Source organism: Arvicanthis niloticus, chromosome 23, assembly GCF_011762505.2.
Source record: "Arvicanthis niloticus isolate mArvNil1 chromosome 23, mArvNil1.pat.X, whole genome shotgun sequence".
NCBI lineage: Eukaryota > Metazoa > Chordata > Mammalia > Rodentia > Muridae > Arvicanthis > Arvicanthis niloticus.
Genome location: NC_133430.1, coordinates 10,829,446 through 10,855,466, shown reverse-complemented (window position 1 = coordinate 10,855,466; position 26,021 = coordinate 10,829,446). Strand labels below are relative to the sequence as shown.

The following is a 26,021-nucleotide window of genomic DNA, read 5'->3' as shown; positions in this document are numbered from 1 at the left end:
TGGAGCACTGCTGGTGGCTTAAGAAAGGGGCAGTGCCTCTGCAGGCCTCTGGGCACTGAGGCCTGCACCCACCAAATCTCTGCATTCGAGACTAGCACAGCCAGGGACATGGCAGCATTCCCCAAGTGGCCAGGGAGTATGTGAGACGGTCTGCACAGAAGCTCGACTCAAAGGGCCTGCGCTGCTCCCAATGAAAAGGAACAAACAAAAACACCAGTCATGTTTTCTCTTTTAATAAGGGGTTTTACTCAAAAGGGTAGCTTTGAAAATCTCTAGCTTGTTGTGAACCGGAAAGCCAGGGAGCCGCCTCATCCTGACCCCGTTCGTGAGTGAGCCACGCTGGTGTCTGTGACACTCCACTACCACCACTGGAGTCAGTGCACCTCTCTGAAACAAAGCCAGCGTGAAAACTGAGGAGGAGGCAGGAGTCCTACTTTGATTTAAGGTAAAGGACAAGTTTTTAATACAGCAAAACAGAACACAAAAAGTAAATAAACCCTTAGAAATCACTAGATATATGTGTGTGTGTGTGTGTTTATATAATTAAGATCATCATCAACATTTTAAGCCATTAAAAATCAGGTTGCCACCTTACCTTTTCTTTCGGTACTGGGGATATTCGTGTTAAGGAAGAAAAAAAAAAAAAAAAGATTTTGCCCAGACTCTACCTGTAATGACCTCGTCCAGCTTTCCTTTCCCTGTGCCTCATCTCCACCATCCACTCAACACCCAGACCAACCTCAACTCTTCAGCAGGAGGCGGAGGCAGCATTCATTCTGGAGTGAGGACAGCAGGCCTGCAGAACACAGCTGAACAAGGACCTCACTCTCCCAAGGAAGAGCCCCGAGTGGCTACAGCTGGTCTGCAGCCTCTCACGGGCGCCTCCTCTCCTCTGCTGCTGTCCAGTACTTTGTTCTGTCCAGAAGCAAGATGGCAATCTTAATCAAAAAGGGAAGCTAGATCTTTAAAATAACTTAAAAATCACTTTATATAAAGCAGCAAAAACATATTTTCCTCTCTGCGAAAAGAAAAATGTTAACAAGGAACATGGTGACGTGGTGGGCTGTCCGCAACTTCTGCTCAACTGGATCCTGTGAGCATCTCAGAGCCGCTCCTTCACCTCGCCCATGCTTCCTGAAGACTCTTCGGTGTCTCCAGTCACGTTTTCACTTTCTTCTGTGCTTAAGCTCTCATTTTCAGACCTGGTCCCATTAGGGATGGAGTTTTCCCCATTGACAAGCCCATTTTCAGCAGCCTTGACTTTGCTGACAGTCTCTGTTAGGCTCAGAGACTCCTGTACACCTGCCTCCTCCTCCAGCTTTCTCAGGACCAGAGGGAGCCTAGAGTCCCCCATACCACCCTCCAATAGCCCCAGGTCACTCTCCTCATATCTGGGCAGTGGTGCCCTCTCCTCCATGTGTTTGCGGTAGTACTCTCGGTTCATGGCTGCACTCTTCACTGCTTTTTCCAGAATCTCCTTCTCACCCAAGCGCAATTTGATGGCCATTGTGGCCCGGACGGAGAGGTCAGGATTTTTCAAGACGACCTTATCTTCCTGGGGGACATGAGACACCAAATTAATGACAAGAACTGTAAATCAGCAAAGCTGCACCGAGCAGTAGTCAGCCTGAGAGACAAGGGTGCTAACGGCTTTTAAACTGAGGATTCACATCGCCCAGTGACTCGGCACTTCCATCAAAACTGCAGTTTGACTTAGGGTTCTTGTTACAGAAGTCAGGGCTCTGAAAACAAAGGGAAGGCCAGGTTACACGGAGCCAACACAGAATGGATGGCTTTACTCACTTTAATCACCGTGACTGAAGCCTCCATGTGGGCCCAGAGTGAAGGGCATGAATTAAAGAAGAAGAGAGAAACAAGTCTTACAGCCAGGCCTGGTGAACAGCCTGCAATCCCAGCTAGTCAGGAGGCTGAGTCAGGATGGTTTATAAGTTCGAGGCCTGAGTGGACTACAGAGCTCAGGGCTGGGCTTAATGACACTGTCTTGAAAACAGAACAGGGGTTTGGCTGCACAGGCAGGCCTCTGGGTTTAACCCTCTAGTGTACTACATGCTGGTGCAAAAGACAGAGAGAGAGCTGAGAGAGAGACGGGGAGAGGGTGGGAAGAAAAGTTCTGAAGCTAAATGCAAACTTATGTTTGCAGTATCATGAATTAAAGATATTTTTAAAGGTACTAACTTTGTAAAATTTATCAAATGCTATTAATATAAACATGATAAACTGTAAAACACTGACACCAAATAAGGAATGTCAACTATACATTTTGATAAGAATCAGAGTGAATTAGGGACTAGAAACAGGACAAAGCAAGATCCCCATTCATCTAATTACCTCAATTGTTGTTTTATATGTTTTTAGAAGAAGTGAGGCTCTATCTTCCAGAAATGTCCAAAGTTTGACCTCATTGTCCCAGCTGACAGGAAACTCAGAGTTCCCCAGAGTGAAGATCCTGTCAATGGCGCTGTCCCCTAGCAAATGCTCTTTCAGCTCCTCTACAAGAGACACACAAGAGCAACCAGTCAGGAGGACAGCACAGGTCTGATTTGACAAGCTGTCCTCTATGTCTCCCACAGAACCATCACATTCCAGCCTCTTCCAGCCTCTCTAAGCAGAGGCAGAGCTAAGCTCTAGGCCAGGTGAGGCCTCCCTGGAAGGCAGTGTAGGTTCAGTACTGAAAACATGCCCCACTCAACACTCTTTCAGAGAGGGACACCGAGAGCCTTGAGACAGGTTCAGAAGACTATGTCTGAAGACATTCTATGGCCACATTCCTCACTATGATAGAACTGGGGTAAAGATTTCAGTCTTGCCAACTGGATCAAAGACACTGAGACCGAAGGAATGGCTCCAGGTTAAGAGGATGGGGTACCTTCCAGAAGTCTCAGCTTCAATTCCCAACACCCACATAACACCTCACGACCATCTGTAACTCCAGTTCTAGGGGATTCAATGCTTTCTCTGGCCTCTGTAGCCACGGCACGCACATGCAAACAGACATGCAGGTACATATACATAAATAAAATAAGATAAAAAGAAAATACCTTAAAGATACTGAGGAGAGTCACTATATCATCCTGGGACCCTCCAATTGGTAATTATGCACTCCATCAAGCCAAAGATGGAGGAACAATTACATGGACATAGAAACCTGACTCAAGGAAAAGTAAGAGTCTCTCTCTCTCTTTTTTTTTTTTTCTCTCTCTCTCAGAAATTTAAACCATACATAAACACAGCTTCTCAATCACCTTCAAAACTATGTGTAATAAGGAAAAATTCAGCAATGGCTCTGAGCAGTTCATCTCCTGCCCATCCTGTTCAGTTCAACAAACACACCCATGCTTCTTATGTAACTGTGAGACAGTATCTCTTTCAGAGCTAAATGCCCTACAGCTGTCACTATTTACAATTCAAATTGAGGAGCTGTGCTGCCAGCAAACCAAACTTTTATTAGTATTAGTTGGAGTAATTCAAAGACTACATCAATTGTCTCGACATGACAAACTGTCTTCTGATAACTGAGAAGAAACTAAAGGACAGCAATAAACATTAGATGATTTTTAAAAACTGCATGCTGATTTAAAAAAAAAAAAAAAAAGACTAGTTTCAAGGTAAAAATTCAGGGTTTTAGATTATAACCTTTTGTAGAGATAAAGATCTTTAAAAAAAAAAAGCTTCTTTAGAAATAGAATTTTCTTTCCAGAAATCTGCAGTGCTGAGTCACTGCTGTCACTCTTCCTGGCCTCCCAGCTCTCTGCTCAGTGCAGAGGCAGAGGCCATGCTCTCCAGCAGATGTGTAGAGAAGCTGGACACCGCTCACATGGCTGCAGACAAGCCATACAAAGCAGCCACTGGCCTGACCCTAGACAGTAAAGCTTTCGTGTCCTGGTCATTCTTTTCTCAGAGGTTCCCCACCCCAAGGTGGCCTGAGTCTGTCATACTGAGTGAGGACACTCACTCACCTGCCTGTGAGCTTCTCCCTTTATAGAGAATATCTCATGCTACTCTACCTTTCTCCCCTCCTTCACCACACGCAAATATACTGTCTTCAGCAAGAATTGTTCCATGAATTCTATTACCTGCATATCATCGGGAACATGGGGATGTCTGGGACTTGGAAGTAAGGCAGTTGGTTCTGAGTCAAGGTCGTCCCATTACTAGCTGAGTGGCCCTTTCCTAACCTCTCATACTCTTTGAACTGGAATCTCTACATCAGTGTGACAGAAAACACCTTATAAGGCAGAAGAGATAAAAATACAGGAAGCACCATGTTGAGCACTGAGCACTACACAAGCTACAGGGACTGCCATTACCAGCGTGCCCCCCGCCCCCCCACCCTTCTTGCTTGATGCCTTAATCACTAAACATAGAAGAAAATACCACAGATCACCCTAGCTTGTGCACAGAAAAGCTTCTGTGTGAATGGCGGTGGATCTCGGGAAGGTGCCTGCTCTCTTCAGGGATAGCTACCCTGTCTCACCCTGGTTCCCAATAGCATCTATACTGCCTATCTACATTCTAGGAGTAAGTTCTTGTACATTCAGCTCCCTGTCAAGCCCTGAACCCACAAGAGATGGAGTAAGACAGCAGGGACAGCCACATCTCTGTGGCCACAATGACTGCTGTAGCCAGCTGCACTTTCCCTAACGCTCAGGCAGCTGTGCTCTAGAAAAACATTTATCTGTTCAGTAAATCATTCACTTATTCTCTAGCCCAGCCATTCTGTACAGGACTGAAGGTAGCATAAAACAACAGGCCCCAATACAAATGAAAGGTCCAGACCAGCAACTGGGAGGGAGCAGTGTAGGATGGAGAACAAAAGCAGAAGCTCCCAGCCCACTCAGCACAGCAGGCTCGGATGACTTGTTCTAAGCAAGTAGAAAACGGGTGCTCAGTACCTAGACTTCATCCTTCCTGGGTCTGAAATATGGAGTTGTGGCCAGGAACATTTTGTCTTAGACAGGTGTCTGCAGGACTCTTCAGTCCCAGTAAACAACACATTAGTTCTTTCTTAATGTGGCCATCTTCCCTCTACCATCTTAAGAATTTTATCTTTAATTTGAACCACCTCCCATGTTTTACATTTTCACAATTTAAGAAGAAAAAAAATATTTTTTCATCTGAAATTATTTTTACCTTCAGTCATGCAGAACACGCGGAGAAAAGCTAGAAGCTGGGCAGAGATGGGTGGCTCAGTAAAATGCAAAGCAAAAACACTGGATCTGCAAACAACAAAACCTGAGGTCAGACCCACAGCTCCTCCAGAGGAAGACGCCCGCCCAGGCCCACACAGCAGCAGTGCTCCTCAGGGGAGCGGAGCTGAGCCTCACTAAATGATAGGCATGCACCTTGGAAAGAGAGAAGGTGGTGGGTGGGGAGGCCCGGCCAGCCACTGGCCACCCTTGCCAGAATGCCTGCTGCCTAATGACCTTACTCTGGGGTCCCATGCTCACAGTGAGAACTAAACACACCCACAGTCCGTAAGAAGCATTAACAATAATTCATGTTGAGCTCACACCTTATCATTAATCAAATATTGACAAGTTCAATAAAAAAAGTTCAGATAATCCATTTTCATTAAGAATGGTTCCTCTAGTCCCTGGAGAACTAATAAATCATAATTCTCATCTTCTTTACCACTTCACACCTCAAATGCAAGAAAACTTAAAGAAACCAACCAGAAATTCATAGAATCACCGAGGTCATGACTTCATTACAGAAACTAATAGTGGCAAAGAATTAAACAAAACAAATTGATCCATGTCATTAGCCTTTTCAAGGTGAGAGACATTAATGATACGAGCACTTATTTAACTTAACAAGGACTGCAGGCCAGACCCCCTGAACTGGCTGTGAGCGCTGCTAGCAGCACACATGTGTCTATCGGGGAGCACTGGTAAATTGGCACACACCGCCAAGGTCTGAATCTGCTGTGTAACGGGGATAAAGGGATTAAGACACACTACTGTGGGGAAGTTTTATTAACACACCAATTAAACACTATGTAATGGAAATACTACACGCACCAAAGGGAAGAGCCAAGCCATGTTATTTTCTACGTACGTTGGGATGCCAGCCCGAGCCAAGACCTCAGCCTTCATGGCGTAGAGCCTGTCACTTTTACTCACTCCCAGTTTGATTTTTACTCTGTCGTGTGAATTATTGTCAAAGAAAAAACCACTGTGGATCACAAACTCTGCATTTGACCGAGTGCCATAAAAAATGTAAATCTAAGATACAGTAAAGAAGAAAATAGGACATAAAACAAACTTAGTATTCTTAAAACAGAGCAAAGGCTTGTTCTCATATGTTAACACTGCTTTACACCAGGAGACAGACTAGTGCTAGAGCAGCCGCATCCCCTTGGTAGACGACAATGTACAGACGGTGAATGTGTGCAACCCTCCCAAGTTCCCAGATGCACATGTCTACTACTCCTCGGCGGGGCGGGGGGAGAAGGGTTCAGGGGACACTGACCCAGGGCTTCTAAGCCTCTCCACATAGACAGTCCTCTCTAAAACTGTACTTTAGAATGTGCCACGTCTTCCTTTTCTTCTAAAACAGTTCGGGAATACTCTAGAATAGGCCTTTAAGTGAACTCCTGTCAGAAACCCACTTTCACAGCCTGTGCACTTTCACACTAACAGGCTCTGAATGTTTCTCAAGAGCAGATCAAGTGGAAGGCAGTGTCTGTCTCTATTCCTTTTTTATTATGTGCTGGGTTGTGAAACTGATGAAAACAGAGATTTATAGATGTGTATGTATTTCAAATTGACTGGGAAACTTAACTGTGCCTCTACTCAAATTATTCAATTAAAAATATACATATTACAGTGAAAGTCTAAGGATAGGAATGATTGTTCTAACTTCCTTACGTTTTAGCTACCTAAGCCCCACCTCTTTCAAATACCACTTTTTAATAAAGAAATGCAGCTTATGAAACAAAACATTTGTTTCAGTATTATATGACAAAATCTATTTTGGTTAACAGTATCACATATAGTGGTTCAGTTTGCAAACAGCTACACTGTTTTCTTCAAGGATACAAAATACAACTCAAAGCATCTTTCTGACTCAAGATTTGGTCAGTGTCCCAGCTCTTCCCTATGCCCAATGCCTCCTAAGTATAAAAAAACCACCCCTCAGTGCCCATGGGTTGGCTCTCGGCTAGAATGCGGACACCTACCTGATCTCCAGCCTGAAAGTCCTGCAGAGCTACACACTCACAGCGGTCATCTTCCAGGTTATAGCCAGTTGTGATCTAGGCAGGGGAGAAAGGCAGGGCAATGAGGCAGGCATCCCTTAGAACATAGGTGTCTAGCAGTGCTTATAAGCAGCAAAGGCTTTCATCATTCAAGCACAGAGCTGGTGAGGATGTCAGTCACTTCCAGGCACAGCACAGACTGTACAGGAAACTGCAAGTCTCAAGTAAATCTGTCTCTCTTAGGGAAAGACAACGGGCAGCATCCCCCTGGGTCTCTCTCCACCAAACATACTACTAGACAATCGCTGCCTCGAGCTCAGAGGAAGGTTTCCCCAGAGGACACAAGGCACATGCCCACACTGGCTGTCCTGCCTGTTCACTGGGGGGTGGGGGGTGGAGGTGCACGGCTCTGGGGTTTCTGTATTTACCTACAAGTGTTACTTTTATCTAACTTTTGTTCTGGGAGAAATCAATGTGGGGGCAGAACTTAGTTCAGTGATAGAGCACTGGTTTAATATGCACAAGGCCCTGGGCTCTTTCACCAGAAATACATAAAAAGTGGGTTTTTCTACTGTGTAAGAAGACAAGAGCCGCTTCTAAGTCACAGACACATTTTACTCTGTAACTACGGTCACCTAAAACTTTCAGGTAAGCAAATGCAAAGTAAATAGTTATTAGTCCCCTTCTTTCTAAGAGTTTCTAAGCCCATATGGGACAGACAGTACAGAAAAGTCCCTTATCCTGACCCCGACCTATGATACATGGTCTTGGCAAGGTCTCTGCATGCAATACACAGAAGTGACTACCCTTAACTGCCCAGAAACTTTTTTTTTCTCCCCGAGACAGGGTTTCTCTGTGTAGTCCTAGCTGTCCTGGAACTCACTCTGTAGACCAGGCTAGCCTCGAACTCAGAGATCCGCCTGCCTCTGCCTCCTAAGTTCTGGGATTAAAGGCCTGTGCCACCACTGCCCGGACTCCAAAAACTCTTGTTTTTGTCTTGTTTTTTGTTTTTCGAGACAGGGTTTCTCTGTGTAGTCCTGGCTGTCCTGGAACTCACTCTGTAGACCAGGCTGACCTTGAACTCAGAAATCCGCCTGGGCCCTGCCTCTGCATCCCAAGTGCTGGGATTAAAGGCATGCGCCACTACCGCCCAGCTCCAAAAACTCTTAAATACCTTTTGAATCTTTTTATCCAGTTTTCCCTCACGGCTAGTTCTTGCCCTTGCTTTATCAACATGTAATCTTCAAAATCTTTCTGAGTGGTCCAGGCTGCAGCACCACAGTTCTTTACACTGCTGGACACATAGTGATTCTGGGCAGTGCCAAGTTCCCGGAGGCCTCAGAGCCTGGTGTTCTCTGCCATCTAGGCCACGGTCCTGTTCCCTTTCCCACAGAGCCATCTTTAACTCCCACTCTGCTCTGAGACTCAGAAACCAGTCTTCTTTTGGGGAACAGTCCCCCACTTCACCTCCTTCAGCCCCCTCTTCTCTAGCTACCACTGCATATGCCTGCATACTTGCCTCCCCAGCCTCCAAGAGACCAGGAGTATTTTTCAAATCAGAGTCTCCAGTGTTTGATGTACAGTCCCTAACACCTGACACTGCCTTTGAAAAGACTGCCTTGAGGCACAAACTCCCAGGGGAGGGAATCGAGCGCTGATTCAGTAAATAGTCCATCCAGATGCTCCATCCCTCTGAGCACTGCCAACCTCCTAGGCTGTGTATACTTGTTCTGGCTCCTTTTGGTCACACTCATTTCATCCTGGAAAATCAAAGACTCACCTATTAAACAGCACCATAGCAGAAAGAGTGTGACACATTACTCCCCCAAACATACAGAGGACATAGCCATTTGCATCTTTTTTTCAATTTTCTCATAGTGTATGTCCATTACTTGCATTGTGTATGAAGAAGGAATGAAATAATGCATCCTTGTTGATTCAACTTGGAAAAGACAGCAGAAAAACTGAAGAAACAGATCACAGCTGTGTCCATGTGTCCTACTGTTTTGTCCTAGACCAGAGTGCATATGCTTGTCAGTTCAAAGCAACAGATAACGGACCTCCCGAAATAAAGGGTGGAGGCTGGCACAGGGAAGTACCACATGCAATCCCAGCACTCAGAGTTGAAGGAGTTCCAGTCATTGTAACTACACTGCAAGTTCAAAGCCAGTCCAGGTGACAAGACTTCATATAATGTATGGGCAATGTAGGAAGTACACACAGGACAAAGAGGAGACTGTGCGACAGAAGTGACACTCAGCTTACACAGAATGCTCAGGGTAACTGGCCTCACTTGAGAATAACCTTGAAGTGTCACAAGCATCCGAGGAACAAGTGTTCTGAGCAGGAGGAGCAGCAAGCACAAAGCACTGAGGTGGGCTGCACTGGTATTAGGGACAGCAGGAAGTCAGAAGTAGGCGAGACCTGTACATGTTTATGAAAACTGGGGTTTTGGTCTGAGCTTAGAATCCAAGCATCCTGGCCTTTTCAAAGGCCAACCAGAAGGGCCTTGAAGCTTTTTACCACACTGACTAACGTCACATGTGCTACTCTCGTCACAGCTCACACAATGGTCTATAAACCCCTTCTCAGGGAAACTGAATGACCAAGAAAAAGTCCGTCAATCCTGCTAATTTGGACAGATTCGGCAAGATTTAAAGATACACATTTGCAAACTGAGGGAGTGGGGGTGGGGGGGGATAAAATGCTTGCTCTGCAAGCATGAGAATAAGAGCATGGATCTCTAGCATTTACATTAAATTAAATAAACAGAACCCCAGCACTACACAGCGGTGTGCATCTTTAACATCTCCACAGAGGGCCAAAGTCAGGTTCACCTCCTGGACCATCTAAGTGCAAGCAGCAAGCTCCAGGGTTAGTGTGCAAGGCCTTGTTTCAAAAATGAGGTAGAGCTGGGTGGTGGTGGCACACACATTTAGGGGGCAGAAGCAGGTAGATCTCTGAGTTCAAGGCCAGCCTGGTCTACAGATCAAGGTCCAGGACATCCAGGGCTATACAGAGAAACCCTGTCTCAAAAACCAAAAACCAAACCAAAACAACAAAATACAAGGTGCAGAACACTGGCGGAAGCCATGCAGCCTCAACTTCTGGCCCCCATCCCCACACACACACTAACACACACACACCTGCACAAACCTGTGAACATGTACATGTGCCAGAGCACACACAGACATATTTCCTATAGCTTAGGATTGGGCCTTAGAACCTCTTAAAACCTGCTTCTCTGGGTGGCAAAGACCTTTACTTCCATTCAGCAGAATCCTAGTCAGCACTTCTGCCTTGCTGCCACCACAGAGTGTCCCTAGGGTCTGGACCACTGTTGAAAGCAGACAGCACTAGTGGGCTATACCTTTCTCCTGAGTTCCCCTGTAAGAGTCTAATGGTAAAAGGAGAGTCCACACAGACACACAGAAGAAAAGATGAAAAGTCAAACCTTAAGTTCAAGTACCTCATTTTACAAAGAAGTTAACTGGTCATGAGTATGATATACAGCTTTACAGTTTGAAAACTGCATTCTTTAAATGCTGCCACACTCAATGTCCCATAAAACCTCATGGCAACAGAAATAAATCAACAATGTGTCCAATTAGGTATCTGGGACAAGAATGACATATTGGCTTCTTGAACAACCTTCCTGAGGGTTAGCAGAGAACCATGGTAGATTACAAGACACACAAATTACATTAGAGAAAAAGATATGCCAAGAGTTGTATATTATTCTTAATTTGAGATAAACTCAAGAGTACACAGCTTTACCATACTGGCAGGGAAGTAGCACCAATGCCCAAACTCAGACTGCCTATGAATATGTATGTAGGGGTGCCACAAATAGTCAAAAGACAGAAGAGAGTGGGACAGCACCTCAGCTGCAGGAGCCTTCCAAGCAGCTAGTAAACCAGAGGACCCTGGGACTACAGGGGAAACGCGGCTTATTTTACTACAGACTTCTGTATTGTTTAATTCTTTTTGATTATTTAATACTGAAATTGAAAATAAATTTTAATGATCAATTCAGCTGGGAAACAGTGATCTAGTTCATATAGAGGGAAAAGAAAACACAAGGGTCAGATATTTAAAGCTACTTGAAACTTTAAATTTCAAGCTTATCAGTTTAAAAATATCTCTAAACGAGAAAAAAGGACAAAGAATATAAAAATTATATTCATTAACGAAAATATAAAACATGCTACTATTTCTTAGTCCTGCTAATTAAATTAAGCATATCTAAATTAAGACAAAATGTAATTATAAAAGTGCAATTCTTTTTCCTTGCTACAGTTCAAATATTGTTAAGATCTGAAAGACTACCAGAATTAGCAGAATTGCTTTGAGTGTTTGGTGCACAGCGCATGTGCTCAGGCCTCTGTATAGACATGAAATAATCATTTTCAGCATTTCTTTAATCTATTTATAATATTGCTAATAATAACAAAGCAAGTTGGCAGTGTGGAACAGGAACCAACAAACCCAACTCACCCTGCAGGCCAGCCGTGCTGAGCACTTCAGAATGAGCTGGGTTTGTCATCTCCCTACCTGTAAGTACCCAGGAAGTCCTCATCACAGAGAAAGCTTCATGTCATCTGGAACCCAAAAATGTGGAGAAACAGGACCTGCCCTCCTCCCTTACAGAATCAGCCACAGGAAGATGCTTCCTGCCTTCACTCTCCCAGCCACCAGGCAAGCCAGCCCTGCACTTGTGCCCAGAGCCTAGCACACAAACCTCCCCATATGTAGGCTCCAGAGCAAAGCAGGTAAATTAGAGGGTGAGGAAGAGAGCAAGCAGGGTGAAGGCTGAAAAGGAATCAGCAGAGAACAGAAAGAGCCACAGAGAAAGCAAGAAAGATGAAAGGTTTTCTTCAATAAATTCCTACTTGTAAGAGAATAAAAAAGCAAAGTGGTTCATTCAGCCTGGGGTCCAGTAAGACAAGAAAATGAATGTGAGCACGGGGCTGTGACTCGGACCACACAAGTGCAGTTGTGCAGTGTCTCTATGACTGGAATCTTCAGTCTTCAGTATTGAGGAGGACACCCATTTTCTGCTAGAGTCAGACAGGAAAGCAGCAAGGTTTGCTTCTGCTTGTCCTGGTGAGAGCTGGCAGGGGAGACAGGAAGCCAAGGAGAATGTCCACCCAGAAGCTCAGCAGCCCCCAGCCTCAACCCCAGGAAGAGATCTTTACCAGGCCATTGGTATGATTGCACATGTCCCATAAAGGAATCAGAGCCAAGGTCACCCTGGAACCATCCTCTGTAGGAATTTGGTTTTGCCGTGTCATAACTGACGAGACGGCCCACCTGTCACAAAAAGAAAATAAACAAATTAAGAGTGAATTATCTAAAAGCCACCCCCACAAGAATGCACTCAATTAGGAAACTGAGGTTGTCCGGTGGCTCCCAGTTTTCAGGCTTTTTTGTACCACTTAGAACTAAATCCAGGAGTGAGAAGAGGAGGGTGCTGAGTTCACAAAAGGAACTAGGAGCAGCAGGGGTCTCAACAGGCATAGTAATAAAACTGCTATCTCCAAAGCCAGCTCCTCCTCTCACCCAAATGCTGACTTTACCAGGCTTTGACCTCACTGACAAGTGGGTGCTGTTTCTCCTCTCTAATCAGACCCCTCCAAGGTGTATATGAGACGTGGGCATGGCACTTCTATTACATAGTATACTGCATTAACTTTATGTTCAAAAAGAATCCCCGCTTCACACCAATACTAATCTACTTAAAAGAGAAAATAATCCTTCAGCAATACTTAACACTAATGTTAAGTAAGCCCATACGCCCCTTGGCTACCTCAGGCAAGCCACTAGCATTACAGGTTCACAGCGGTTTCTTGACAGCTGTCAAAACGCCAGTGCTTATCAAAGCTGCTCACTGTGGCTTTTGAGACCGCCCTATTTCAACACTGTAAGTGGTCGCAGCAGGTCACTTGCTGACGAGCTTCCCTCACTTCCAGATCCTCAGAAACCACCCTTAACACAACGCCTCTCACACAAACCTGTAGTCCTCGTAAGTGAAAGAATCCTTCAAGGGCAGTTTGTTGGCATGAGGATGGGTCTGGGAATGAATGGTTTTAGGAAGCAGAGGTGGGAAAAAAAGGGAGAAAACAGAAATCAGTCAACAGAATTTCATTATTTAGCTGCTAACAGATCCTAACAAGAGCCAAATGAAGCAGGAGGCGTCCAGCCGCGCAACTGAGGACCAGCATGCTATTGTGCCCTCATACATCACTGTCAACTTAATTTGTTGTGCCCAGCAGCCGCCATAAATCTGCCCCTTCATACTTCCATCCGGAACCCACAGACACCACACAAAACAGTTTAAGGTGGACTGCTTTCACAAAGGCAGGCACACCCTCTGTGACGAGTACGAGCTCTGAAGGAACACGGAGCCTGCAAAGGCAATAGTGAGGGCTTGCTTATCTTGGGGTCTCATGCTCTCTGACTACATTTTATTCTCTTTGTATGTCACAAGAAGCAACACTTACAAACCCTCTAGTAGGCTGGGAATACTCTCACATTCTCTAATAACACTTGATGACAATCGACTTATGTGCAAATGAATTATTTACACAGTAAATGTGGATCAAACACAGGAAATCAAGCAAAGTAAAGTCTTGTGAGAGAACGAAGTAAAATTTACAAGTAAGATAAAGATAAAACAGAACAGCATTATTTTAAATTACCTTTTTCTCTAGACAAAAGAACGCTTGATAAAATATCCCAAACTTCACACATGGAAGAAAATTTTATAGTGTCACATTCCCTTTCTGCAGTCCCCTCCCCCTTAGACCTTTAAGCACTTAAAACTTAGTCTCAATTAAGAAATTAAAGCTGTAACAGTGTGATTTTAATCTTAAGTTTCAATTACAGTCTGATAGACAGATTGCAGTAAGTGATCAGATGAACAAACGGTTGCTTCTGAGCTAGAGACAAGACCTGCTGAAGCCAATCCTGCGCCTGCTACTGTGGCTCCATGCAGCACAGTGTAACTCCAGGTATGACACCACAAGAACACTGCAGTTCATCACTGCTCCCTGTACTGTGCTGGCTGGCACTGTGTGCCGGGCAGTAGGGAATGAGGTAGAAGTGGCCCAAACCGTAAATCAATTAGAAAACAAAAGCTCGTCCTTGGTGCGCAATCTTAGGCAAGTTATGTATTACAAAGGGGCCAGCTGAGCGGCTGCTCCCAGGGCGGCAGCTCCCTCTTTTTAGCCTCATTTGAAGCCTTTGGAAGAAAAGTCAAAGGGTAAACCTGTATTTACATAATCTTTAAGATGAATGCTGGTCCAGGTGTACTATAAATACCTGTAAACACCAGCACTTGAGAGGCTAAGATGGGAGGATCAAAGATTTGAGACCTGCCTCTGCTATATGGTTAGAACCTGTCTCCACATCCAACAAAATGAGACAAAATGAATATTGTACTAACAATGTGGAAGTAAATAAGAGACTTTATGGGAACACACCAAACAGTACATCACAGGGCATTTCCAGTCGGGTTCGGGAAATGGTATGCCAGAGGTCAGTAACACCCGCCTGCTCCGGAGCCTGGGGGGGCTCTGAGGGCTCAAGGATGACTTCCTCTTACTCATTACATTTAGCCAAGACAGACTCCAGATTTTCCTTTAAACATATAAATCACCACAAGGCCCTTTCCTTCTCTCAAAACTAACCTGGTAAGAAGAGACAAACTTCAAAATAGTAAAGAGAGCAGATTCTATTGATCAATTTTCCTTTAATTTGTAATAAAGTGAAATCTCATTTTATCTTATTACTAAGAACTTTGCACATCCAAACGTTTCTTTTCAAAGTCTAAAAGATGCAAAAATGTTATTTTTAAAAAATATTTTTAATTCACTTAAACTATGGAATTTACTACAGCCTTTTGAAAATTGGTAAATTCCTATGTGAAATCTCAGAAATAATAAAATTTTAACACCTTACCCTTCAAAAGGATGCAATTAAATAGGAAAAAAATGACACAGTTGAGTATCTTTAGATAGCTTGGATTCCTCAAAAACATGCATGGCCATTCCAGGACCAAGAAGATGGAAGGCCAAACCAATGTACGCCTTCTAACAGTTTGCATATATCCTGCATGGCCTAATAGTCCTGATAAAATCATTAAAAATAAAAACCTCAGTAAAAAAAGATTTGTAAGTACATTTTCTGTGTGGTTATATAACATTTTCAGAAAACATTAGAAATAGCTGTTCTCAAAACACAGGGTGTACCTAGTACACACGATTCTGGTATAAAAGCCAGTCTGCACTGACACACAAACTTGAATGTGGTACTGAGGCAGCAGTGGCTTCTTTCTCATCCCTCCTCAGCAGGGCTCTCTCTCTCCTGTGACACCAGCACCATCTACTGGCAGCTTGAAAGAGTGTGTGCAGTCCCCACCAGCAACATTCATCTTCATATGAATAAAATCAGGTTTCTAAAAAAACCAAAACCAAAGCCAGTACCTTTCATCTGAATATAGTATTGTTCAAGGATTTAGAAGTATTCGAATATCAAAATAATTCATCTATAATTTTTAATGTTTAATACTTAATGTTGGAAATAAAAAGCTAAGACAAATGTTGATTGCAAACCATTTTCATTTAATACCTGAAAAGAAATTTTTTTAAAAATCCCTTTCACTGTTGCCTAAAATTAATTTGAAGTGAACCAAAAACTTCTAAAATGTCCTCATATGAAAATATCTGACTCCTGGTACATGGCAAGGATACTCTGCTCCCTTCTGGAAGTAAACTACCTTCTGACCTTCTTCCTGACGGCTTTCCCAGCATTTTAAAAATCTTTTCTGCACTAGAAACAGGAACCTCATTCTTGGTGGCTGATTGATTTTAGTGTCTTAGTTTCCCAGACAAAGGTCTATGTGGGACCAGTGCAGAGTGTCCCCCAATAGACCCAAGAACCAGGCCTCCCCGGCAGGGGCCCAACAGGAGCCGGTAAGAGCCCTGATTCACTAGCTGCTCTACCCTAAACCCTAATAAACAGCTTCTGAAACTATACACAGGTTTCCTTCCAAATCATAAGCAACAAATGACTTTCTTGAGCACAGTAAACAGCTGATGTAGAGACAAACACCAGCCCCGGCTTTTGTCAGATGGGGAGCATGCAAGGCTGAGTTTCTAAAGCCAGGGCTGTTGATACATCCACCATACCTGTAATCCCAGTTACTTAGAAGTAATGCCCAATCTAGGCTGTATAAAACTCAACCTCAAAAATAAGTGAAAATTAAAATAATTCTAGAATCTCTATGCAAAGCCAGGTGACCCTCTAAAGCACTCCTTTTTCCATCAAAGGAGGCATCCTCCTTACAAAACAGCAATATTGTGCCTAGTACAAAATAATCACTATGTTTGGGAAAGATTAATATCTAAAATTGTTTGTTTGGCTTCAATAAAAAGAAGCAATATTGCTAAATATGTAAGTATGACATTTTGAAGAATTTACCATATTGCATGGGTCTGGTAGTGATGCTTAAGGAAATTAAAACCACTACAGTCAGCGTCGCTGATCCTTATTAAAGTGCTGTCACGAACTATCACTCACATAAAACAAAAATAAACCAAGAAGAAATTTAAATAAAATCTATGGATTATAAGTGTTTGAAGATGGAAAAATGAATGATATTCTGGCTTTTAAAATTGATTTAGCATGCAGCTTCTCTTTATAGTCCCTTGATAAAAATGAAATCTCCCTAACAAACACTTAATAAAACCTGTCAATATCTCTGAAAAGAAAAATGACACAAATGCATTAAGTATTAAATACCCTTGGAAAAAGTCACATATTCCATGAATTTTTGATGTACTATCTTGACATTAATGTAAAACCTTGATATTTATAATTGACAGATATTTAATAAAGTATAAAAGAAGATGGCCGCTATGCAGCATGCAAATTCCTCTGGCTGATCAGAGAGGAGCGATGCAGGGTGTACATACATTAAATAAACAGTTACTGTGCACCACACGAGTCAGCGGCAGTCTTATTTTAAGCTCTTACAACAAACCTCTGTGAAGAACCAAACAAGCACACTCCATTATTATGTGGATCCTTAACCCAGAAACATTTAGTGTGCAAAGCAGCCTCGAAACATTAATAGTTGTGCACAGAAACAAAATGCATTTGAATCAAGGGCAGTTTTATGTTTAGCACTGGGAAATAAGCAGCTGTAAACATTTTAAAATGCTACTTGCATGAATATGGTTAGGTACTTCCTAAAGCACTTCTCAAATGAAACAAATTTAACCTAAATAAAGGCTGAAGAACACTGAGGAAAAAAGAAAGATTCCAACACATAACGGGCCCAGAGCATGAATCTTCCCACAACCCATGATCCCTTTTTGCTGGACTCTCTCATGCCTGAACTGCTTTGCTTCAGAAGGCCAACCTGAATACATCAGTCACTTCACAGAGCCATTCAAACATGCTAAAAGGGGAGTTGATCAGTCTATAAAAATGACTCTTAAATACTGTATGTTAAAGAATTTACAACTGTTGTAATGCATAATCAATTAATTTTCAAAATGCAAATGGTGGTCCAGCAACTGCTCTTTTCAACAGTTACAGGGATACATTTCATAAGTTGTACCTAAGCTTGTTCTGATGAAAAGCCATAATACTGTGTAATTAAACTGATGATTAAAATACATTTATTTTACATGACTTGGACATAAATTAAAAGGAACACGGGTTCATCTGCCAAGGTAGACACACCTAAGTCCAAAGATGACTTACTTCTCTTACTGCTACCAGGATGAAACCAGACACAGACCTTCATATCTGACCTTGGACACAGTCAAAGGTTTCACAACTGGAATGCTCTGCAGGGCTTCTGAGAGAACACCATCTGAGGTAACACTGATAAGTACTTCAGCAAATCAGACAAGAGAAAAGAGACACAGCAGACAGCTCCATCAGCTGGTCCTCCAGCCCTGGATGGAGCCCTTTTCCCTTTAAGACAATATCAGAGAAGGAAACAAGATTTCCCTGGAAGGAGGTAGAATGAAGGAGAGATGCAAGATGGGAAGTAAAAGGAGGCCAGACACTGGCCTGCGGCACGCTGTGAACAAGGCCAGCTGGGAACAGCACACGTCACAGCATGTTTCTGGGGGTCAACGAACCCTCTTATATTTTATTTTCTAAGTGATACAGAACAGTTTAACAGAAGGACAAATCGTAAAATATCTATTGAATCTACAACTTAGTTTTGATGTCCATAAATCAGAATCAAAGCATGGTTCATATATTCAGCTCTTGAAGGAAAAATCAATTTTTAAGACTTTTATTTTTAAACACAGATTACATATAATTCTTTGGGGAATTTTTTCATCATAAAGTTCTTCGAACTCACTCAATATAATCAAATAAAAATTTAACTACATCGATATACATCTAATCAAGAGCTTCTGCTTCCTGCTCATGCAGTACGTGTGTGTGTGTGTGTGTGTGTGTGTGTGTGTGTGTGTGTAGGGTAAACAGAAGGCTTTTTTCCTAGCATATATATATATATCATCTTAAAATAAAAGTATGAAATTAGAATAACACTATTGTTCATTACATTTGAAAATACTTTTTAAATGATTGATCTATATAGTCTACCTGCAATTTAAATTTAATTGCAGTTTGCTAAAATATTACAAAGAAAAATCTCTGTAGTGTACTTATTAGTTACCATGTATATACACTGAAGGGAAACCAACCATACACCAAACTGGGCCTAAACCAGCCACATATGGGCTGTCAGTCACTTATTTACTCAAATATTTACAGACTCAGAAAGAAAAAAAAAAAAAAAAACTAAAAATAAGCTAACAGTAGACAATTATAAATTATACATCAGAGTGAAAATTTTAAAAAAGAAACTGATCCATCAACAAATTTTGAGTGCCTGTGAAAGAAGATACAAAATTAATATCCAGCGGGCTGGTGAGATGGCTCAGTGGTTAAGAGCACTGACTGCTCTTCCAGAGGTCATGAGTTCAAATCCCAGCAACCACATGGTGGCTCACAACCATTCATAATGAGATCTGATGCCCTTATACTGGGTGTCTGAAGACAGCTACAGTGTACTTACACAAAATAAATAAATAAATTCTTTACAAAAAAAAAAATTAATATCCAGCAAAGCCAGAGGAAAGACAAACAAGAAACAAAGCTGGTATGGCATGAGGCTACACACAGTCCAGACCCCTTCAAGGGTCGTCTTCTGCAACCTCTCAAGTTCTAAGGCATTTCCTCTCCGGGCTAGTAAGCTAGTGTGACAGACAGAAGGCTTCAGCCACCAGCAGTGAGTTCCCAGTGCCTTCAGAGCCTCAAAGACATCTTTCTCTCCAAGATGGAGGAAAGCCTTTATCCTCCATTCACAGCTGAAGACAGCTGTGACAAGGGCACCTGAGGAACCCCTTACCTGCATAGACCTAAACAGCAGGCAAGACATGGGAAGTGACAACTTTACAAACACCACTTCAAGGACTCAGAGAAGCATCCCGAGGGAACACAGACAGACCCACAGAGACACACAGAATTGTTTCTGCCATCTAGGTGGCAAAGAACCATGGCAAACTTTTTCTACCGTCTCTGAACATCTATCTTAAGAACCCAGCAAGAGACAAGACAAGCTCTCACACCATCCTGCGTACATACAACTGCTCACTCCAAGTATATATAGTGTTCACCCTGGGGAAGGTAGCTGCGGAAATTGCAGGTTCATCTCAGCACTTCCATTCAACCATCTGAATCTTTCTTCCTCTCCTCTCTCCTCTCCCCCTCCCCCCCCCCTCACTTTTACAACCCCTAGCCTCAGCCAACCCCGCTGCTTGACAAGAAGATTCAGCCACAATCAAGCCACACTCCCTGGTCAATGTTTACTAGGAGCAAAATCCCAACCCCCACTCTCCACATTAAAAACAAACACTACAAAGTGAGAAATCAAAACAATACCAAAGCAGCTGTTTGATAGGAACATATTTTCACCAAAAAGCAAGGAAACAGTATGTGGTGGCATACATCTTTAATCCCAGCACTCAGGAGGTAGAGGCAGGCAGATCTATGCAAGTTCAAAGCCAGCCTGGTTTACATAGTGAGTTCCTTAACCAGCCAAGCCTACTAAGTAAGACCAACCTCAAACAATATCACCAAACGAAAAAGTAGACAATTATTTCAGCTTCACAATACATTGTTTTCTTTTTCATTGTCTAAGCAGGTATGACCAGGATTGGGAGTGTTCACTTGGAGCCACTTCCTTTACAGAGGGCTGACATCTAGAGTGCACTTATAAATCCTGCCCTAGGATAAGAACAGCTTAACTAGACACGAGGACGTGCTCTGTCTCCAAAACAGCAGAATACAAACAATGACTGCCAGCTCTGTTATTTTGTGGAGGTCATTAGCAAGAACTTTACCTGTGCATATTTAATTACAAAGATTCTTCCAAAATAGGCATCATTGTTATGATGGTTTGCATATGCTCAGCCTAGGGAGTGGCACTATTAGAAGGTGTGGCCCAGTTGAAGTAGGTGTAACCTTGTTGGAATAGGTGTGTCACTATAGGCATAGGCTTTGTCCTAGCTGCCTGGAAGCCAGTCTTCTAGCAGCCTTCAAATGAAGATGCAGAACTCTCAGCTCTTTCTGCATCATGTCACCCTGGATGCCGTCATGTTCCCGCCTTGATGATAATGGACTGAACCTCTGAACCTGTAAGCCAGACTCAATTAAATGTTCTTATGAGAGTTGCCTTGATCATGGTGTCTCTTCATAGCAGTAAAACCCTAACTAAGACAGAAGTTGGTACAAGGGACTGGGGTATTGCTGTGATAGGCATGCTTTTGTTTAGATGAATGGTGGATTTGGGGACTTAGGATTTAGAAAGCCATGGAATGTTTTAAGTGGGGCTTAATGAGCCATCCTAGAGTAGGAATATGGAAGACTTTGTTGCTATGAGTGATTTGAACTGTGCAGACCTGGCCCAAAGGAGAAGAATTTCAATATGTGGCCTAGAGATAGTTTTGTGGTTTTATGGTGAAGAATGTGGCTACTTTTTGCCCCTGTCTGAAGAGTCTGCCTGAGACTAAGATGAAGAGACTCAGATTACTTCCATTGACGAAGGAGGTCTCAGAAATGCCCATCATAGACTTTGTTCTCTGGTGAAGTCTCATGAAGAGCATTCTGAATAAGCATAGTAAGCTGAGAAAGGAAAAATATAAAATATATGGTTTGAGTGTTAAAGGCAAACCAGGAAGTGAAATGGAGTCAAATCCTGTGTTCTAGGAGATAGCAGATTAAGGGAGTGGGACTTTGGGGCAAGATTCTACCGAGCTAAATTTAGATCCAGGCATGGTGTACACACCTTTAATCCCAGCAGATAAAGCCAAGCAGATCTCTGAGTTCAAGGCCAGCCTGGGACAGAGCAAGTTCTAGGTGAAGAAAAGCTTAAGTCCAGGTGTGACGGTCCACACCTTTAATTCCAGGAGACTGGCCTGTAGATCTCTGAGTTCAAGGTCAATCTACAGAGCAAGATCCAGGACAGCCAAGCTTAGGCAGTGAAGGATCTGGAAAAGAGAAAGCTGCAGATAACGGAATAGAGCGAGGGAGCCATGTTCCAGCTCCTGCAAGCAGCAGAATTTGGCAGCTCTGGCCATGTGGCTCTGGTTTTAGAGTCAAGAATAGAAGAAACTACCAGCACAATTGATGCTGTTTAGCTAAACCTAAGAAATTAACGGTGATTAATAAGAGACCAGCATCACTGAGATGAAGATTCTACCGAGATAAATTCTGGCACCTCAGAAGTGTTTTCTGAGAGCACAAAGAAGCTGTGTTCCAGAGATAGCCAAGGTTGTACCTCATGCTGCAGCTGGACTTGGTAATGTGTAAGAGTCACCCAGGTGGTACTGGTTTTGATGGCATGAAGGGGTCATGGAGAACAGCTGAGGCTTGACACTGTGAGAGGCCATGGAAGGCCATTGGTGAAGGTGCAGCCTGAGTTGCAGTTGATGACCCAGGACTGAAGGGGTCATGCAAAGGAGCTGAGGCTTGGCACCATGAAGAGAGCCTATGAGAGGCTATTGGTGAGGCCTAGTTGCAGTGGATGACTACAGCATATTGGAGATTCGGGTACCACGGGATAACTGCCAAGAACAGCAGTGGTAGTGGAGTCTGGAGTCTGTCAACCAGAGCTTAGAGTGCTCCAGAGGGCAGAGCTGGAGAAGTGACACCAGTCCTTTGGAGGAACCCAGAAGCTCACGTGTGGATCCCAGACACTGGAACAAGAAGCTGTGAAGTTGAAGTTGCCTTGGAGACTCCAAGATATCTCCAGAGCTACAGGATATCTGCTGAGGAAAGCTGCTAACACGGAGTGGAAACAGCCCAGGAGAAAGAAGTCTGTCGCAGTCAGCAGAGATTAAAGAAGAGCTGGAGATCTGAAGACCACTTTGACGTCAGACACGGAGATGCAGAGTTTGGAGTTTGCCCAGCTGGTTTCCTGCCTTGCTTTGGGGATTACAGTAAAGTGATTGGATGAATCTCAGAAAGAGACCTTGAACTTTGGACTTTTAACATTGTTGAGACTGCTATAGACTACAGGGACTTTTGAAGTTGGGACTAAATGTATTTTGCATTGTGCTATGTTCAGATATGGCCTCCATAGACTCATGTTTCAGCAAGCCTATAGGAGCCAGGGAGTGGAGTGTGATGGTTTGCATATGCTTGGCCTAGGGAGTAGCACTATTAGAAAGTGTGGACTTGTTGGAGTAGGTATGTCACTGTGGGTGTGGCTTTAAGACCCTCATCCAAGTTGCCTGGAAGTCAGTATTCTCCTAGCAGCCTTCAGATGAAGATGTAGAACTCTCAGCTCTGCCTGCACCATGCCTGCCTGGATGCTGCCATGCTCCTGCCTTGATAATGGACTGAACTCTGAACCTGTAAGCCAGCCCCAATGAAATGATGTCCCTATGAGAGTTGGTTGTAGTGTCTGTTCACAGCAGTAAAACTCTGGCTAAGACAATCATCAACAGCCTCGTTCTACTGTCAAGGAAACCAAGGAACAGGGAAGTTAATAGGATGGGCCAGGCTAACCAGTTAATTACCAATGAAGCTGGAATAGCAACCTAGATGTCAGTATTCAGGAGTTTAAGGGAAGCTTAGCTGCCCCCCGTTGTGAGTGAAGTGCTGGAGTTGTGACATGGTAAATGCATGCTTCCTTCACCACAGTAAACTACAAAATGACTTACATGGCTAAATGTCCAGCAGTAATGACAAGACTAACAGTGTGAATACCAAACTGGCAGGAAAGGCACACACTGAGTTGTAATCTTTAGTAATGATCTCAAACCTGGATGGTCCATAGCTATCATGGGGCCTAGTTCCCCTCACAGTGCACAAGGAAAAAATAAACACACACACACTGGCACACTGGTTCTGGAAACCACTCAGAAGCATGAGAGAGGTCCTGGCCTTGATTCTTTGTGGACACGGACACACACCTCCTTTTTTATCCTTTAAAACATAGAGGCCACATACACAATTTATTTTCTGGTTCTTGACAGAATTTTGCCATACTGTCATTCTAGCCACTTCTAATATTCCATTATCTGAAATTCTTATCATTTCATGATAAATTTCAACAGCCCCACAGACGCGCCATAATTTCATTAATCATCGAACCTGTCTATTTCCATGCTACAGTGATGAGATCTTTGGCTATTTTCAATTCTAGTTGTCATGTGGATAGAAAATAAACGTTAGATCCTTCAGTACACATTCAGGCTCTGGTAGTTTGAATTTCTAACTGCCACCCCCTTAGGTTCATATACTTGAGTGCTTGATTCCCAGCTGGTGGAACTGTTTGGGAAAGATTAGGAGGTGTGGCCTTGGAGGAGATGTGTCACTAGGGGAAGACTCTGAAGTTTCAAAAAGCACAAGCCATTCCCAATTAGCTTTTTTTGCCTCCTACGTGCAGATAAGGATATAAACTCTCAGCTATAACTCCTGTACCATGCCTGCCTGCCTGCCAGCATGCTCCCTGCCATGATGGTAATGGATTCTAACCTCTGAAACTGTAAGCTCCAAATAAACTCTTGTATAAGCGGCCTTGATCGCTGTGTCTTTGCAGCAATAGAAAAGTAACTAAGACAGAGCCTTTTAGCCTAAAGGGAGTTAAGAAGCTGGGCACAATAGCTCAAGCTTGTACACCTGGGAGGAGATGGTAAGAGGATCAGGAGTTCAAGGCCAATCTGGGCTACATGAGACATGTAAACAAAACCAATCAAATAGTCTGTGAGTAGTTAATAAGAAATAAACTCTAGGGATGCACTGCAGAATCCAAGAACTCACAGATGTCAGCTCATCAGGACTCTAAAGAATATGAGCCACAGTGGTGTAATACTTTGAGCCCTTACAGTAGCTTAGGAGGACTGCCACATTGAGGTCTCCAAGACATCTACCAGCTTCTGGAAATGCCCACTGATAGCAAGATAGCAAGATCTGTGGAAATACCCATCTCAAAAAAACAAGGCGAGAAGCTTGTAAGGAACAAGATCTGAGGTTGTCTGCCACTGCACCCAGCACGTGTGCACACTTAAAAGAAAGCTGCCTTGAGACATGCTGGCTCAGTGGTGAGCGCTGCCGCTGATGTTCCACAGTGTCCTAGGTTCCAATGCCACAACTGAAGAAAAAACAATCCTTCATTTCAGTATGAATATAACAGAGAACAACCTGTGCAAAACAGTGCTCTAAGAAGGAAAGAGACGAGGCACCAGGATGTCACTGCTACTGCCCTCTTAGCATTCAAATTTGGGGGGGGGGGAAGTCATGAAAAAATTCTTCTGAAACAGAAAACTTCACCTTTTAACTGAACAGTACACAAGAGTTTAAAAAGAAAAAAAGGAGCAGAGGGCCAACTGTAGGGGGGCACCCCACACACCCCATACCCCACACACCCCATACCACATACCACACTCTGGGGATATGCAAGGCTGACTATTGCCTTCTCCATAAAGTGCACTTTACCTTATAGTTTCTTAATTAAATGCTTCATTGGTCAACAGCTCTGAAATGGGTTTTACTCTTGTGTTTCCCCACCCCCAGAGGAAATACTATCTCACATTCTAAGAGTAATCCCATTTTGTTAAAAAAGCCAATTTCGAGAAACAATTTTTCCATGAAAGAATAGTTTAATCCATGCCTATCTTTTAAGTGTGATGTAGAAAATGGATAATTGTTAATTGTTCACTTGGAACAGAATGCTGGGAAGCCAATGTACTGATTTGAGCCATCTTTCAAACGAACATGATGTTTGACCATAGTCACAGATAAGAAAAGATTTCAGAACTGAGTTTTGAAAAACAGGCCAGCTGGCTCCTAACACAGAGTCCAGGAACTCTGGAAACACTTGTACTACAACACAGCAATGATAGTACCACAGACACCTTGGGAAGACTAAGCAGGCAAGGAAAGCAATAATGCTTGGCAGAATAAAGATACTAGACAGTGAACAAGTGCTCCTTAGGAGACCTCCTGAGGAGTTCCCTGGCTTTGACTAGGAACAACTCAGGGTGCAGGAGCTGAAGAAGAAATATTACGAAAAAAGATCACCAGATCATTATTTCAAAGGCACCAGTGATAGCCTGTAAATTAAGGGATAAGAATAAAAAGGCACTTGAGAGGAAGATAGGACTTTTTGTCACATGGCCTTAGGTTTCTCCATAGAAAAGGAATGAAGGAAGCCAAAGATGGGGGGACAATTTAAGGTAGTGGTAGACTCCCACAACTC

General features: G+C 43.3%; 1 protein-coding gene across 3 annotated transcripts in view; it reads right to left on the bottom strand.

The window, feature by feature from the left end:
- Window positions 1–217: 217 nt before the first annotated feature.
- Setd3 (SET domain containing 3, actin N3(tau)-histidine methyltransferase) overlaps window positions 218–26,021 on the bottom strand; it is a 70,398-nt gene continuing 44,594 nt past the window's right edge. For all 3 annotated transcript variants that reach the window (XM_076921230.1, XM_076921232.1, XM_076921231.1), the window contains 7 exons: window positions 13,234–13,292; window positions 12,418–12,532; window positions 7,202–7,276; window positions 6,079–6,245; window positions 5,152–5,237; window positions 2,350–2,510; window positions 218–1,555 (listed from right to left, as the gene is read on the bottom strand). In XM_076921230.1, coding sequence (XP_076777345.1) covers window positions 1,103–1,555; window positions 2,350–2,510; window positions 5,152–5,237; window positions 6,079–6,245; window positions 7,202–7,276; window positions 12,418–12,532; window positions 13,234–13,292 — 1,116 coding nt within the window. In that variant the 3' untranslated portion in view covers window positions 218–1,102. The remainder of the gene's footprint in view (window positions 1,556–2,349; window positions 2,511–5,151; window positions 5,238–6,078; window positions 6,246–7,201; window positions 7,277–12,417; window positions 12,533–13,233; window positions 13,293–26,021) is intronic.